At 39.2% G+C, this 17,256-nt stretch overlaps 1 protein-coding gene and 1 non-coding gene across 9 annotated transcripts in view; one reads left to right on the top strand and one right to left on the bottom strand.

Annotated features, from left to right (window-relative positions):
- CCSER2 (coiled-coil serine rich protein 2) overlaps positions 1 to 17,256 on the bottom strand; it is a 235,106-nt gene that overhangs the window by 132,711 nt on the left and 85,139 nt on the right. For all 8 annotated transcript variants that reach the window (XR_004975207.1, XM_036355913.1, XM_036355912.1 and 5 more), the window contains one exon: positions 1,547 to 1,637. Coding sequence is in view for 7 of the 8 variants with exons in the window: in XM_036355913.1 (XP_036211806.1) it covers positions 1,547 to 1,637 (91 nt within the window). In the remaining variant the exon portion in view is untranslated. The remainder of the gene's footprint in view (positions 1 to 1,546; positions 1,638 to 17,256) is intronic.
- On the top strand, positions 1,291 to 1,423 carry LOC118679390. The gene has a single exon (XR_004975228.1). It is a non-coding gene; the product is annotated as a U11 spliceosomal RNA (small nuclear RNA).

Genomic DNA, 17,256 nt, shown 5'->3' with positions numbered 1-17,256 from the left:
TCTCGGCCCCACTGGTGCAGAATTAACAGTGTGCTGGTTCTCAGAGAAGATGTTAAGGGATGATCTAGGCATGTTTCTGCTCACCCTGTTGTCCTGTCATCTGCCATGAGAGAAACCTGCTCCAAGTAGACTGGTCTCAAAATGAAAGCAGAGAGACATGAATTCAGACCCACAGCCTAAACCAGTGATGGCCAACCTTTTGAGCTCGGCGTGTCAGCATTTTGAAAAACCCTAACTTAACTCTGGTGCCGTGTCACATATAGAAATTTTTTGATATTTGCAACCATAGTAAAACAAAGACATATTTTTGATATTTATTTTAAATATTTAAATGCCATTTAACAAAGAAAAATCAACCAAAAAAATGAGTTCGCGTGTCACCTCTGACACGCGTGTCATAGGTTCGCCATCACTGGCCTAAACTGTCCAAGCTAACCCACAGATCCACAAATGGGAAAAGTAAATGTCTATTTTGAAAACCACTGAGCTTTTGAGATTGACTGTCACAGAGCATCCTGGCAGCACACGCACACAAAGCCTGATCAATATGACAAATATGAGCAGCAACCACCTCCTAGTACCTCAGTGATGCACTGAAAACAAACATCTACCCTTCCTCAAACATCCCTGCATTCCTAGCCTCACCACCCTGGTTCATCCCTGATCCCTGGGAGGCCTGAGAAAACCGGCAAATGTTGACTGAAAGACCTCTGGAGCCAGTTTCTCTTCCCAAGAGGATCCCCATTTCCACCCTTGTCCCAGGGGCTTTCCTAGGTTGGTCTCTGGTCCTTGACCAGTCCTTAAAATAGCAATCCTGCAAACGCTAAGTCAGTGGGACAAGAGCACCCAGGCCCCTTTTGCATATGGATTATCTAAAGCCCTACTCCAGCAGTTACTGGGGTCTACAGAGGAAGACAGACTGGACTTGGTAATTAAAATGATAGAATAATTTATTCAGGTTATAATTTTCCCAGAACTAATCTTTTAAAAATATTTATCAACCATGATTTTTTACTGATATTTCTCTAGTCAAATGCTATCTGTTTCTCTAAATGTACTTCTTCTTGGAATCAAAATGAGAAAAAAGGAGAAAAAATTGGGTATGTATATATGGAAAAAAAAGGCCAAATCCTACCTACCACTTACTTTATGGAATAGGTATACAGTATTATTGCATCATACAGAATTATACCAAAACCTACCTATAAAATCAGGTTTTAAACATTTAAATACATTTGCAATGAACTTATTTAACATCACTTAAGACTCCGTCTAAAAAGTCTTCCTCAAAAGAAGGGCTTCTGTCATGCATGGCACACGCAGAGCAGCCTGACTGCTCCACATGCAGAGTGAACACCAAGAGATTCGGAAGCATAATTTTTTGGTACTTGGGCAGCGGGTGATCATTGGTCCTGGAACCCACGGGAAAAAAAAAAAGTCTTCCTATATTGAGATTAGGAAGTCTGTAAATAACAAATATCAAATTGGCTTATAGTCAAATAACTCAACTATATGCCTCTGAAGGTTCAATACTGTCCCCACTTACCATTTTCAACAGATGCATCCTCAGGCAGATCCACATCAAGCATAAGGTCATCATCCTCCAGATCACATGATTCAAGATTATTCAGAATATCCTGTGAACAAAAGCAGTAGAAATGCTATGACCTAGTTCCAGGATGTAAGTAATCATTAGTTCTGAAAACATGAATATATGATAATATGAATTTACTCAATGTTTATGTGTGAAGAACAGTTTTTAGAGATAAAATTTTTTAAATAATAAAAATAGACTCAACTGGTTTACCTGATTAAGCTATTTGTAACATCCTTTTCCTAGTCTTCCTCCCCATCAGTAGATTTTTACTTTGAAAAACTTACACACTGAAAGATATTGTTCTAAGCACTTTACAAATATTCATTCATTTATAACATAACCCTATGATTTTGTGACTAGTACAATTCCCATATTATACATGATGAATTTAATGCACAGAGAGCCTAAATAATTGGCCAAAACAGGATATGAACACAAGAAATCTATCTAATACAATATACAGATTATGTACTATAGAATTGTATACCTTAAACCTATATAATTTTATTAACCAATGTCACTCCAATAAGTTCAATTTAAAAAAAAAAAGAACCTACCTAATCTTATTCATATCTGGTGTAGGAGGTTTTGTTTTATTACCTCTAGGGATTGGACAATTTATGTAAAAATAACAAAATAATCCTTTAACCCTGTGACTACTCCATTCCTTTCTTGTGCCAAAGCTACCTACTACTACCTTTAGCACCACTACTACCTCCTCGCTTGACCTTAATTCATTCTTTTTCTATAATAGGACTGGAGTAGTCAAATGGCTATTAGGAGACCCTCCTGTGTTCTATTTGCAATCTCGCCAGCTATCCTCTATTCTTAAAAAAGTAATGTTTTGCTTTCAAAGACCCTTGTTCTAAAGTCTAAATAACTAAATAAACAAAACTAAGTTTAAGGTAACAAACTCAGGTTGACTTATAACCCACTAGCGGATCCTTTCAATATAAGAACGGATTCAATACTGCAAGACCTGTCCTTAGCATATACATGTAAGAAGATCACAAATCCACAAATTTTTAAATGATTTAGAGATTATAGCCTTGAAAGACTCTTATTAGACGGGAAATATCTACTTTATTGTGGACAATAAGAATAAATTAGCATTGTTCCCTGTGTCAGGTATGCCATGCAAATCTTTTCAATTTTATGTTGAAATGGGTCCTTCCAATATATGCTGAGAACTAAAAATAACCTGAATAACTCTAATTATTTTTTTAAAAAGCTCTGGATAATTATTTAACCCTGGCACAAGAAAGGTATTTCATAAAACCTATTTCAATTGTGAAAGATTTGCTTTCCTTAATAGTCTTCCTAAAAATCAATAAAAAATTTGAATATGAAAAAAAATGGCAAAGGCCATATGGCAGACCACAAAGTAAATATAAATTAAACAATGAATAAATATGATGTAGGAAAGAATGCTAACACCAGTTGACTTAACACGGTGGAGAGGAATCTAGTATTAATCTGTAATCAGATAGGATTAGATTCATATAAATTTTCTGGAGGACAATTTGTCAAAATTTAGCTAACAGTTTTTTTAAAAAAAGTAAATTTTTCCTTCCTAAGAATGTATGCCTTAGAAATAAACACGTGCAAAAAACGTATGTATAAGTATGGTTACTGCAGCATTATTCAGAAAGGCAAAAAAGTAGAAATAGCCTAAAAGTCTAACAATAGAAAAATGGTTAAACAGAAAGTATGATATAGTCATACAACAGAATATTGTTATTATTTTTAAAAGATAATAAAAATATATTTATAGACATGGAAAGATGTCAATTGGGGAAAAAAAAAGACTGGGTTCTTTTAATCTTTTGCTCTTAAAAATAATGTTTCAACAGGAACAAGACTGGGATGCCCACACTCACCACTCCTGCTCGACATAGTACTGGAAGTACTAGCCATTGCGATCAGACAAGAAGAAGTAAAAGACATCCAAATTGGAAAAAAAGAAGTAAAACTGTCCTTATTCGTAGATGACATGATATTGTACATAAAAAACCCTAAAGACTATATCAAAAAACTATTAGACTTAATAAATGAATTCGGCAATGTGGCAGGATACAGAATTAACACCAAGAAATCTATGGCAATTCTATATACCAATAGTGAACTTACAGAAAAAGATACTAAAAACACAATCCCATTTACCATCGCACCAGAAAAATTAAGATACCTAGGAATAAACTTAACTAAGGAGGTAAAAGACCTATAAGCAGAAAAGTACAGGACACTGAAAAAAGAGATAGAGGAAGACATTATCAGATGGAAGAGCATACCGTGATCATGGATTGGTAGAATCAACATCATTGAAATGTCCATACTAACCAAAGCAATCTATAAATTCAACGCACTCTCCATTAAAATACCAACGGCATATTTCACAGACCTAGAAAACTCTCCAACAATTCATCTGGAATAAAAAAGACCCCAAATAGTCACAGCAATCCTGAGAAAGAAGAATAAAGTAGGTGGGATCTCAATACCAGATATCAAGCTATATTACAAAGCCACTGTTCTCAAAACTGCCTGGTACTGGCACAGAACAGACATATAGATCAATGGAATAGAATAGGGAACCCAGAAATCGACCCAAGCCACTATGCTCAATTAATATTCAACAAAGGAGGCAAGAGCATAAAATGGAGTCAAGACAGTCCCTTCAATAAATGGTGTTGGGAAAATTGGACAGATACTTGCAAAAAAAAAATGAAACTAGACCACCAACTTACACCATACACAAAAATAAAGTCAAAATAAAGGACTTAAACATAAGATGGGAAACCATAAAAATACTAGAGGAAATCACAGGCAGCAAAATCTCAGACATATGTCGAAGCAATTTCTTCACCGATACAGCTCCTAGGGTATTGGAAACTAAAGAGAAAATAAACAAATGGGACTATATCAAAATAAAAAGCTTCTGCACAGCAAAAGAAACCATCAACAAAACAAGAAAGCCCATTGCATGGGAGATCATATTTGCCAACATTATCACCGATAAGGGTTTAATCTCCAATATTTACAGGAACTCATACAACTTAACAAAAGGAAGACAAACAACCCAATCAAAAAATGGGCAATGGACCTAAATAGATACTTTTCAAAAGAAGACATACAGAAGGCCAAGAGACCTATGAAAACGTGCTCAAAGTCACTAATCATCCGAGAGATGCAAATCAAAACAATAATTAGGTACCACCTCACACCTGTCAGAACAGCTATCATCAAAAAATCAACAAATGACAAGTGCTGGAGAGGATTCGGAGAAAAAGGAACCCTCCTTTACTGCTGGTGGGAATGCAGACTGGTGCAGCCACTGTGGAGAACAGTATGGAGTTTCCTCAAAAAACTAAAAATGAACTCCCATTTGACCCAGTGATCCCACTTTTAGGACTATATCCCAAGAAATTGGAAACACCAATCAGAAAGGATATATGCACCCCTAGGTTCATAGCAGCACAATTTACCATAGCTAAGTGCAGGAAGCCGTCCATTGTCTTCACTATTAGAGAAGTATAAACAAAGATCCCAGAACACTGGTGAATCTTGAACCCATGGCAAGGGCCAGAGTTATGCACCGATTGTCTAATCCAGACAATGGGGGCAAAAGTTATTTCCTGATCAAATAGTCTCAGAGTAAATCCTTCTAATATTTACTGACCGTTAAGATTGTCTGTTACCGCAATTACCTGCCTAAGAGCTAGATGTGTACCCAACATTGAATAAAAGGCTGGCGAAGCCTGGGCACCAGTGGAAGTCCTTTCTCTTGCATTGGGCTTGCCCACTGGCCCAATGTTTCCAAATTATTATTTCTTGTCTCATCTCTTTCATTTGCGTGTGGCCTCTCCTCCAGTTCCTGAACCCTGAACTACGAGGGCCGTGGGAAAATTCACATCTGGCACCTCAAAGGGAAATCTGGAAGAGAAGACTTCCCCTAGAGCGAAAAACCAAGATTTATTCCCTGGATAGGTGGGGACACCGGATAGGGGGGATATTAACAACACGCAAAGCCCACGGCCAGCTGCAGAAATCGCGATCTGTAAGTAGAACGTGAGAACGTGTCTTTTTAGCCAGGCTAATGGGGCAGAATTCGGTTAAAAAATGAGAAACTTTGTTGTCGGCTTTTGATTTGCATGCTTAAGGAATTAATGTTTTAGAAGGTATTCTCTTACAGTTTTTGCATGTTATTATAAACATAACCCTTGGTTTCCTGAAGAAGGTACCAAGGTCTTGAATGTTGGGAGAACTTAGAACTTGAAAAAAAGCTCAGCAGCAGGGGAAAAACTTGCCTCCAAACTGCTTCTCCTTGTGGAACATGGTATTGCATTTGCTAAAGCCTTTTAAAGAGACTAAGGAGGATAAACCGCGGGCTGAATGCTCAAAAATGAAATGCTGGCAGGGCTGGGACAGTATAATGACGTGCAAAATCAGCTAAATTATGTGCAGAACGCTTATAAGCAAATTAGACTTCGTGGAAAAACAGGACATTTTAAAAAAGAATGTAGGCAACCAAGAGGGACACAAGGTGGCGCTCCAGAGAAAGGTGCGAGCAATCTGCCTGCCAATTAGATCAATGCATATTCAACCTCTTTTATGTCCTAGATATTAAAAAGGACATTATTGGGTACTTATTATTTTTCTTTGTTGTTTATTGTTAGTTTATTAAGCATGACGTTAATTTAATAAGAAAGAAATGATAGATGGCCAGGCCATTGCTGAGTTTCCCCAGAACAAAAAGAATGCGGGAGTTGAGAGAGAAAGATTATGAGCAGTACACGAGGCCAATAATACAGGTTTATAGAAAATTCTCTAGAAAAGGGAAATAATTAAAAAATTACTAGGTCTCTTGGCGATCCTGTAAAATAGGCGCCCACTCTCAAGAGTGTTATTAAGTCTCATTTTTGCCATGTTTTTATTACCCAGTCCGTCATTTGAAATTTAGACAAATGAAACATTTCCCAGAATTTGGGGATGCATCTGGGATTTCTGTAACCGTGAATAGAAAAGCAAGCTTAAGAAAATGCACACGCTCTGCCCGACTTCAGGTGACTTCCTGAGCCCCAATCTCTTCATGGATGCTACAGAATAACCCAGACTCTTTTCTTTAAAAAGGTGGGGGAAAAAAAAAAAAAAAAAAGACGCAAAGAAAATATACAGTCTATATTTGAACAGTAGGATTAATGCTTCCATAATTATAGGTAATTTAAAAATAATAATGTACCATATTCCAAGGTTGCCTCCCAAAATTGGGGGCATTCCTGTTTTTCCACAAAATAAAATAAAATAATATATATTTGAGCATTGAAGCCACTAAAAATCAATGTTACCTCTGTTACAAAATTTGCCAAAAGAAAATGCCTTGGTGGTAATTGGCTTTGAAATTTTAAAGTTGTTAGAACATAAATAATAAAAATAACTAAAATAAAGAATTTGTGGTAAAGCTTTTCAGTAATAATATATTTATGATAAAGGGCCAGTTGCACTTCTCCCTGTAGAAGCTGGAGAAGCCTGTGATGGCAACAGAAACCTTATCTCCAAAGAAAAATGTGGCGCTTTTAAATCCCCTCCCCCGGCCTTCTCACCAGAAACATAGTTTTCCAAAGCCTTTGATAACTTAAGACTTTATAACATTGCTAAATTAAATAATAAAAATTATTAAATATCGAGGTATTTTAAAATGACAAAAATACTGAAATATTCACCTGAGTTTACCTCATAAAAAAAATCTAGAGGATAGAATTGAATCTATTAATATGTCTTATATTTTATTTGAAATTTATTCTTAAAAATATAAAGGTTTTACTAATCAAGAAATGCTTGACTTTCCAGCTCTAAAAGTTTAAGAATTTAAATTAAGTTGGAAGAAATTATATAGTTGTAATAACAAAATGCCTAAAGTATATAAATTTATTTTTGAGAAAATAATTTGTGTGTTTTCTCTGAAATAATTAGGAATTCAAAATATGTTGCTAATTGGTCTAATTTTTTTTAAAAAAAGAAGAGGATTAATTCAGTGAACCAAACTGAATTTTTTAATACAAAAGAGTTTAAATTTAAATAATATCTTTTAATAATTATTAAAAGTATATAATCTTTAAATATATATTTGATCGTCTTTCCAAGTTAAATTTCAAAGCTATAACTGAGGGGTGATTTTTGGAAAACTCTAAGGGCCCGAAGTAATTCAAAGAATTTGTTCTCTCTTCTTAAAGGAAATAATTTAAATTTAGCCAGTCTAATATACTTGAAATCACATGGAAAGCTTTAATCAAGTAAAAATTAATAACTATATGTTACTTATATACATATACTTTAAATGTTATGAAGGTTTTGGCCTCTAAGGAGGGCAAAATAAAGTAACAATATATTTCTTAAATACAGCCAAATTTTTCAGCGACGAAATTTTAAAAGACAAAAAGCCTCTAAGGGCCTGCATTTTTAAATAGGCTGGAGGTGAGGCAGCCTTTGTGCCTTGTGAACCAGACATATAAGTTTTCTAAATTTACTTGCTTTGCCTTTTTAAATAAAGATACCTATTTTAATTACTTTATAAGTTAGCTTTCTAAATTATAATCAAGGTTTCATATAATTTCAGCTAAATGAAAAGCCAAAATTTTTATAAACAATTAAATTATAATAAATCCCTCTGAAAGTTACTGGGACTACCCATGATCCCTCTGTACATGCAAATAAGCCAAAGGGGATACTCTTTAAAAATATAATTCTAAACTTAATAAAAAGAAGAAATTTAAAAATTTTGAAATCACTTCTGCCAATATTTACAGGGTAAACTAAAGGTTGTTATTAAAATACTAAATCTGATCCTTACTAGTAGACACTATCACCCAGCATCAAAAAAGCAACTATGTTTGTTACATTTGTTGCTTGGTGTAAAAAATAAAAATAAAAGTGTGTGTTTTTTTTAAATGACACTCTCTAAATGTGTCCTAATAATTGCTCTGGAAGGAAATAAAAAGAGGTTTCCTTCAAACATCTGGAAAACTGTAATGAAAAGTCAACATGTTAGGCCTCAAGAAGAGAAGTAAATAATTTGTGTTTTTGCCTCCCTGACAAAGCTTATGTGAAGTTACTCAAAGGTGAATAGCAGAAATTTAATTAATGTCATTTACTGTCTATAACCTAGGACAAGGAAAATTAAAAAATAAACCTTATTTCAGATTGATTTTAATTTGCTAATTAAAATAAATGAATATTCATAAACTTTATTGTACTGGGCAGGAAACTGTTCCTGAAGCATTAACTAATTTTTTACTAATGGTTTATCTCATAGTTCAAAAACTGCTTAACATGTAATGAATCCAAAGCAGTCATATTTCTATACAGAAAATTAAAATTAAAAAGTTATCAAGACTGCATTGCAAAATTTCCAAAAGCCTCTTAATATTATTTAAATCAAAAAAAAAAAAAGAAGGGGGATAGTGGAATAATCCCCTGTGAGTAAATTACATCAAGAAAATTTTTTACTTTAAAAATTATTTTTCACTTGCAATGCTAAAGACAAGACACCCATGAAAACACACATGGTGTCAAAATAAACCAAAGGAAAATGGTTTGGGCACAATGAAAAGCAAGGATCCCAAGTCTAGTTCATAGAAAAGATTCCTTTATTAACCTTTTGTCAAGAATATGTTTGTATACTTTCAGAAAACTCCTCCAAGCCCGTGTGGATTCCTTAACTGCCCTCCCCTTGCTGGCCTGGTTGCACCCAACTGCCCTCCCCTGCCGGCCTGATCTCGAACCCATGTGTCCTCCTCTGCTGGCCAATTTGGTTCTGATTGGTTGGTTTCTATGCTAGTCAGCATCAAAAGCTCCGCCTCCTATGCAGCCATTGGCTCCTCACAGTTGACCCAGATTTGGTTCTGATTGGTCAGTTTCTATGCCAGTCAGTGTCAAAAGCTCCGCCTCCCAGCAGCCATTGACTCCTCACATTTCACTCAGATTTGGTTCTATTTGGTCAGTTTCTATGCTAGTCAGCGTCTCTGGGCCTATCAATGGGACCTGATCAGAAAGGCGGGGCTGATCAGCAGCCCTGGTGGAGGCCTGGAGAGAAATGGAGGCATGGCTGCTAGCCAGACTGGGAAAGAGAGAGGCAAGTGCCAATCAAAAGCTGCCACAGAGGCAACAGATCAGACCCTGCTTCTCTCTTTAGGCCTGTCTCTGGCCTTGATTCACAGCTCGCTCAGCAGTCAGTGCTGGGGCACCATGCCTGCAGCAGCAACCCAGCAATGACTACAGGACTGACTTCCGGTTGGTGGAGCCTCGGTCGTTACTGGTCATTATGACACAGGGTTTTTATAATTTAGGATCATTACATAGTGTGTTTGAAAGGGGCCACATGCTAACCTGACAAGCTCAGGGGAGGCCTGCATGGTGGTCTTGCAAACTCAGAGACCTAAAGTCACCACAAAGGATGGTCTGAAATTAAACTTTAACTAAAAGCAGTTATGGTGGGTAGTTACATCCTAGGCCGATATCTTCACTGACAAGGTCAACCTTTACCTTAACTGAGCCTATCTGTCTTTTTGCACCTATAATAACATACCCTTTCAAATGTCTGGGTAACTTGTAACTTCCCTTTTTCTGGACCCCTTGGGGCACAACCTAATGGGCTAGGCACCAGAACAGATACCACAAATTCCTTCATTATCATGTTAATTATTACTGCACCCACCTAAGTATGTGTCTACCATTTTACTTTTTATCCAATCCCAGGGGTTTCCCCACTTTGCTTTCTCCCTCCTCTCTAGTCTATCACCAATGGATTTCATGTAACCCACTTTTTCTTTGATTGCAATGTATAAATACAGATGTAACCCGCCATTCTCCAGAGCATTATCTCAATTCATTGAGGTTCTGCTTCCCGGCATATGTCGACAGTTTGCCTCAAATAAACTCCCAAAAATTCTTTACAGGTTTCAAAGGTTTTTTATGTTAACAATAGAAAGTTTCAGAAATTTTATCAATCACATGGAAAGAAGCTCTTTTGTAAAATAGGGGCAGGGGAAGAAGCAGATTACATATGCACAATATGACCCCATCTTTAATGCTGAAAAACACATTTAAATATCTGAATGATGATAAACCAAAGAAATGTTTATAATTTTCCATATTGTGAGATAATACGTGCTTATGCTCTTTATATCCTTTTTTATTTTTCTGTAATAAGGAAAAAGTGCTTTTATAATAAGCAAAACTTCATGTTAGAAAAAGTCTACCTATGTTAGCATCAGCAAGGAAGTTCAAACCATCTAGACCTGCTTTTGTGGACCCCTCAGCCCAGCCATCCCCTAACCACAATAAAAACTAGAGCTAACTGCCCCTCCTGCCTTCACTCAAGCCAGTCTAGACTGGTTGGGTGTCTGCTATGCTCTCCCCAGAAAAATCTCATTATCTGAGTAAGAAATCTTTTCACACCCTCTTAGCATGTGTGGCACCACTGGTCTTGACATCCAAACAAATTTTGGGGGAGGGGAGTTAACCCTGTTCTTCGTGAGGCAACCAAAGATACACTTTCAATAATTCAACACAGATAAAAAACAATACAGATAAGGTACAATTCTCGGCACATAAAGACAATCCCTATCTTTGTCAAGAGTTTAACTGAACTACTCTATGATATTGCTGTCTTGGCATCCATTCAGTGTGGCTAAGCAGCCTGCAGGAGCCTTGAACTCAAACTAATCCCTTCCCTGAGTTCATGCCCCAGATAACAGACTCGAAGTCACAAATGACATCCCCAGCAGCCCTTGTGAGCAAGTCTCCCACCTCCCAAGGCCTTCCCCTTGTGCACCCCTTGAATAAGACTCCCATGGAACTTACCAAAACCTTGCTCTTTTTGGTTTGAATTGACCCACCCAGCCTTAGCCCCCAAAACACTTCAGCCACAGACCCTAATAAAGGTATGTGCCCCAGGTCCTGCCATTCTCTCTGTATGAACCTGTAAAGGCCTTTGAGGCAGGCTGTGTATTTCTTCCATGACCATAATAAACTCCTCTCTGTCACTTTTCCTTGTGGTCTATTGTTGAATTGGGGCTCACCTCCAAGACCCCAGAGCTCCATTTAATAAACGTTAATTTAACCAAGTCACCACCACCCTCCAGGCTGTCTCCCCTCAGGCATTCCTTTATAGCATGGTAACTGCCCCCTACCAGGAGAGCATATTAGATGGATATCTAAGTTTGGCAAGTCAGAGACAACCTAAAACAAAGCCAAAGTAAGAGACAATCAAAAGAAAAGGCAAATGTGGCCTCTAGAACATAAAACAGGATAATTCTGCATTAGCAGGATGGTAAGGGCAAGGAAGCAAAAATCATAACCTATTCCATATGTTAGCAAAATATTTTTAAAAGGACAGGAAGTAAATACTTTAAACTTTGCAGGCCTACAGACAAATTTGAGTATGTTATATAGGTACTTATATAATCACTGGAGGCCCAGTACACAAAATTTGTGCAGGAGTGGGGGGAGGGGGGGCAGGAGCAGGAGTCCCTCAGCCCGGCCTGTGTCCTCTTGCAGTCCAGGACCCCTCGCACCTTACCGCCCGCCTACTCACTGTTCCTTACCGCTCAGCTCGCTGTTCCTTAGCACTGCTGCGGAGGAGGGAGAGGCTCCCGCCACCACCACTGCACTCGCCAGCCATGAGCCCGGTTTCTGGCTGAGCAGCTCTCACCCTGTGGGAGCACACTGACACCAGGGGGCAGCTCCTGCATTGAGCGTCTGTCCCCTGGTGGTCAGGGCGCACCATAGCGACCAGTCGTTCCGCAGTTCGGTCGATTTGCTTATTAGGGTTTTAATAAATAGGATATAAAGTGTAATCACTTAAAATGTAGAAAAACATGGTTGGTAGGCTGTAAAATAAACAGATGGTTGGGCAAATTTGGCTTACAGGACAAAGTTTGCTGACCTGCTCTATTCAAATAACTGCAGTAGCTCATTAACACTTATTATGCACTGAATGTTTGCCCCTCTCCATGCCAAATTAGTATGTTGAAGGAGGATAGGTTTAAATAAGATCATGATGGTAAGGATCCCATGATGGGATTAGTGTCCTTATAAGAAGAGAAAGAGACCAAAGTACACACTGTCTTTCTCCCTCACAGGAGAATATAATGAGAAGGCAGCTATCTGCAAGCCAGGCATATGGCCCTTACCAGGAACTGAATCTGCCACAACTTGATCTTGGACTTCAAGCCTGAACTGTGAGAAATAAGTCTATTGTTTAAGCCACTCAGTTGACGGTATTTTGGTATAGTGCCCAAGCTGACTGAGACAACCTCAGCATGTGTAGAACAACACAGAAATGAGTGGAGGCTTTTCTATATGTCCAAGAAACAACGCAAAAAGGAAAGTAAGGAAATTATTCTATTTACAATAGTATCCAAAAGAATAAAATACAGTTCACCCCTGAATAAAGCAGGCTCAAACTGTGTGAATCCAGTTATACATAGATTTTTAAAATCTGCATTTAATACATTTAGACAATGGAATACTACTTGGCTGCAAAAAAGAAGGAACTCTTACCTTTTGTGACAGCATGGATGGACCTGGAGAGTATTATGCTAAGCAAAATAAGCCAGTCAGAGAAAGACAAATATCACATCATCTCCACTTATCTGTGGAATCCAATGAACAAAAAAAACCTGACAAACAAAATAGGACCAGAAACATGGATACATGGAACAGGCTGACAGATCTCGGGGAGAGGAAGGGGGTAGCTGGAAGAGATTAATCAAAGAATATATATGCATAGCCCATGGACACAGACAATAATGTGGTGACGGATTGGGTGGAAGGGGGCAAAGGGAGGTAAAATGGGGGACATCTGTAATAGTATCTACAATTGGAAAAAAAATCTGTGTTTACGTGGGCCCGCGCATTTCACACCTACGTTGTGCAGAGTGGACTGTATTTTCAACATGCAGTTGGGAATCTGTGTATGCAAAAGGCTGACTTCAGTTCCATGTGAATTGTGACTGTGAGCATGGTCAGTGCCCTAACCCCCATGTTGTTCAAGGGTCAACTGTACCTAGAATAAATTTAACCAAGAAAGTATATACTGAAAACTATGAAACATTGTTGAAAAAAACTAAAGAAGACCTAAATAAATGGAAAGACATTTTTGTTCACAGATTGGAAAAATTAATAATGTTAACACATCTACTACACAATGTAATCTATATTTTCAATGCAGTCTTTTTCACAATGTGAATGGCCTTTTTTGCAGAAATGGAAAAGCTGATCCTAAAATTTACATTGGAAGTGTTAGAGAACACAACTACCAAAAACAGTATTGAAAAAGAACAAGAAATTTGGAGGAATTCACCTCTTGATTTCAAAATTTACCCTTGTGGCAAGTAATCAAAACCATTGATTACAGATTACTAGAACAATCAAAAGAGTGTGTTACTGGTAAAAGGACAGACATACCAATCAATAGACCACAATTGAGAGAACAGAAATAAACATATACATCTATGGCCAACTGATTTTTGACAAGGGTACCAATATCTATATATATAAAATCTATACATATAAAAGCCTATAAATAACTGGTTGACTAGATGACCGGACTACGGGATAACTGGCCGGTAGCTATGATGCGCACTGAACACCAGGGGGCAGACGCTCAACGCAGGAGCTGTTCCCTGGTGGTCAGTGTGCTCCCACAGCGGGAGTGCCGCTCAGCTGACCGAGGGGTGCCAGATACAGGGCTCACAGCTGGCCACCACAGCCTGGAGACCACAGCGGAGCGGCAGCAAGCCTACCAAGCAGTGGTGGCGGCGGCAGGCACAGCGGGGCCAGGATGAGCAGGAGCAGCAGGCAGGAGCAGCAGGCAGCATTGGACTGCCGGTTTCAGCCCAATCCCCGCAGGCTCCACCAAGGGAGCCCACCAGTGCACAAATCCATGCACTGGGCCTCTAGTCATTCAATAAAGAAAGAACTGTCCCTTCAACAAACAGTGCTGAGAGTTGGATATCCACATGTAAAAGAATGAAGTTGGACCATTACTTCACACCATATATAAAAACTAACACAAAATGGACTAATGACCTAAATATAAGAACCATACATAGAGGTAAACCTTCATAACTAGATTTGGACATGAATTCTTAGATATGGCATCAAGAGCACAAGCAATGAAACAAAAGTAAGTCAAACTCCATCAAAATTAAAAACGTTTGTATGTTAAAGGACATTACCAATGAAGTGAAAATACAACCACAGAATGGGAGAAAATACTTGAATAACATCTTTATCTGATAAAAGTCTATTATCTGAATATATAAAATCACAAACAACCAATTTTTTAAATAAAGGATTTGAGTAGACATTTCTCTGAAAAAGATATATAATTAATCAATAAGCACATAAAAATATGCTCAAGGTCATTATTCATTTGGGAAATATAAGTCAAAACTACAATAAAATACCACTTAGCATCCAGTAGGATGGCTATAATTTAAAAAGCAAAACATAAGCCAGAAAAAAAACAAGTGTTGTCAAAGATGTAAAGAAATGGAAGCCATATATATATATATATATGTATATATATATATATATATATATATATATATATACATATATACATATATATGTATATACATATATACATACTAGAGGCCCGGTGCACAAAAATTTGTGCACTTTGGGGGTGGGGGGGTCCCTCAGCCCAGCCTTGCCCTCTTGCAGTCTGGGACCCCTTAAGGGATGTCCACCTGCTGGCTTAGGCCCGTTCCCCAAGGGATTGGGCCTAAACTGGCAGTCAGACATCCCTCTGGTAGCCCGGCAGCCCTCGGGGGATGTCCACTTGCCAGCGGGGACCAGGCCTAAGCTACAGTCGGACATCCTTAGCGCTGCTGAGGAGACAGGAGAGGCTCCCACCACCACCTCTATACTGGCAGCCGTCAGCCTGGCTTGTGGCTGAGCAGAGCTCCCCCTATGGGAGCGCACTGACCACCAGGGGGCAGCTCCTGCATTGAGCGTCTGCCCCCTGGTGGTCAGTGTGTGTCATAGTGACCAGTGATTCCCAGTCTTTCTGCTGTTAGGGTCAATTTGTATATTATCCTTTTATTATATATATAGAATAGAGGCCTGGTGCATGGGTGGGGGCCGGCTGGTTTACCCTGAAGGGTGTCCCGGATCAGGGTGGGGGTCCTGCTGGGGTGCCTGCCCAGCCTGGGTGAGGGGCTGGTGGCTATTTGCAGGCTGGCCACAGCCCCTTCAGGGTGGGGGTCCCCGCTTGGGTGCCTGGCCAGCCTGGGTGAGGGGCTGATGGCTGTTTGCAGGCTGGCCACAGCCCCCACCCACCCAAGCTCCCAGTGGAGGCTGGCTGGAAGCAGGTATCTGGGATTTATTTATCTTCTATAATTGAAACTTTGTTGCCTTGAGCAGAGGCCACAGCCAGCCAGGGCAGGCGGGAAGCTCCATAGCTGCCAGCCACCATCGTGGTTGGGTTAATTTGAATATAGTCGCTCTGTTTGGCTGGTGGGCGTGGCTTGGGGCATAGCAGAAGTGCGGTCAATTTGCATGTTTCTCTTTTATTAGATTAGATTGCTGGTGGAAATGTAAAATAATTCAGCTGCTGTAGAAAACAGTCTGGCAGCTCCTCAGAAAGTTAAACACAGAATTACTACCTACCCCTGCAATTTCACTCCAATATACACCTCAAACATTTAAAGCAGGTACTCAAACAAATACATGTATACACATGTTCACAGCAGCTCTATTCACAATAGCCAAAAGGTAGAAACAACCCATATTCCAATCAATGGATGAATGGAATATACATATGATGGGATGCTATTCAGCTTTAAAAAGTAATGGACTACCTACTGATACATGCTATAATATGGATAAACCTAAAAAAATATTATAAGTAAAATATTATAAGTAAAAGAGGTCAGGGAAAGGGAAAGGGAAAGGGAAAGGGACAGGGACAGGGACAGGGACAGGGACAGGGACAGGGAAAGGGAAAGGGAAAGGGAAAGGGAAAGAAAAAGGAGGGAGAGGGAGAGGGTCAGAACTTAGCAAACATTTCGGTACAGGAGCCTCTCATGCAATCTAACCTTTAGGGAGAAACCACTGCTGAACTGCCTGCCCCTGCACTAACCTGGCTGGCTGCTCCATTTCTGCATCTGAGCCCTCATAAAGGATTTCTGGAATCCTATTTCAATCAATAGGACTAAGCCTTTCCCGTCCAATCGGAGCTGTGCAGCTCTGACCAATCAGAGTGGACCTATTCTGACCAATGAGGGACCAGAGGCGGGGACTTCTATCTACATAAACCAGCTTCCCTCTGGCTGGAGAGCACACTTTTCCCCACAGCCTGGCTACTGCTCTCCCTCTACTGAAGTTGAAACAATGAAGTCCCCCTGAGTGGGGTGGACGGTCCTGGAGCAGAGATGCCCAGCTGAAGAGGGCCTGGCCCTGCAGCCTGCAGCCCCCGCTGGGGCACTGTCCAGCTATGTTCACAGCCGGGCTGCATTACAGTCAAAGTGTTGGTGCTGAATAGTCTCCTTCTTCACCACCCCACATTGGGGGTTCCTGTTGGCATTTGAATTGGCGCCAAGGACCATGGGTTGACATCCTGAAACCTGTGAATGTCAGGGTACATGGCAAAAGAA

Source organism: Myotis myotis, unplaced genomic scaffold, assembly GCF_014108235.1.
Source record: "Myotis myotis isolate mMyoMyo1 unplaced genomic scaffold, mMyoMyo1.p scaffold_m19_p_24, whole genome shotgun sequence".
Taxonomy (NCBI): domain Eukaryota; kingdom Metazoa; phylum Chordata; class Mammalia; order Chiroptera; family Vespertilionidae; genus Myotis; species Myotis myotis.
This window is presented reverse-complemented; position numbering and strand designations above follow the sequence as displayed.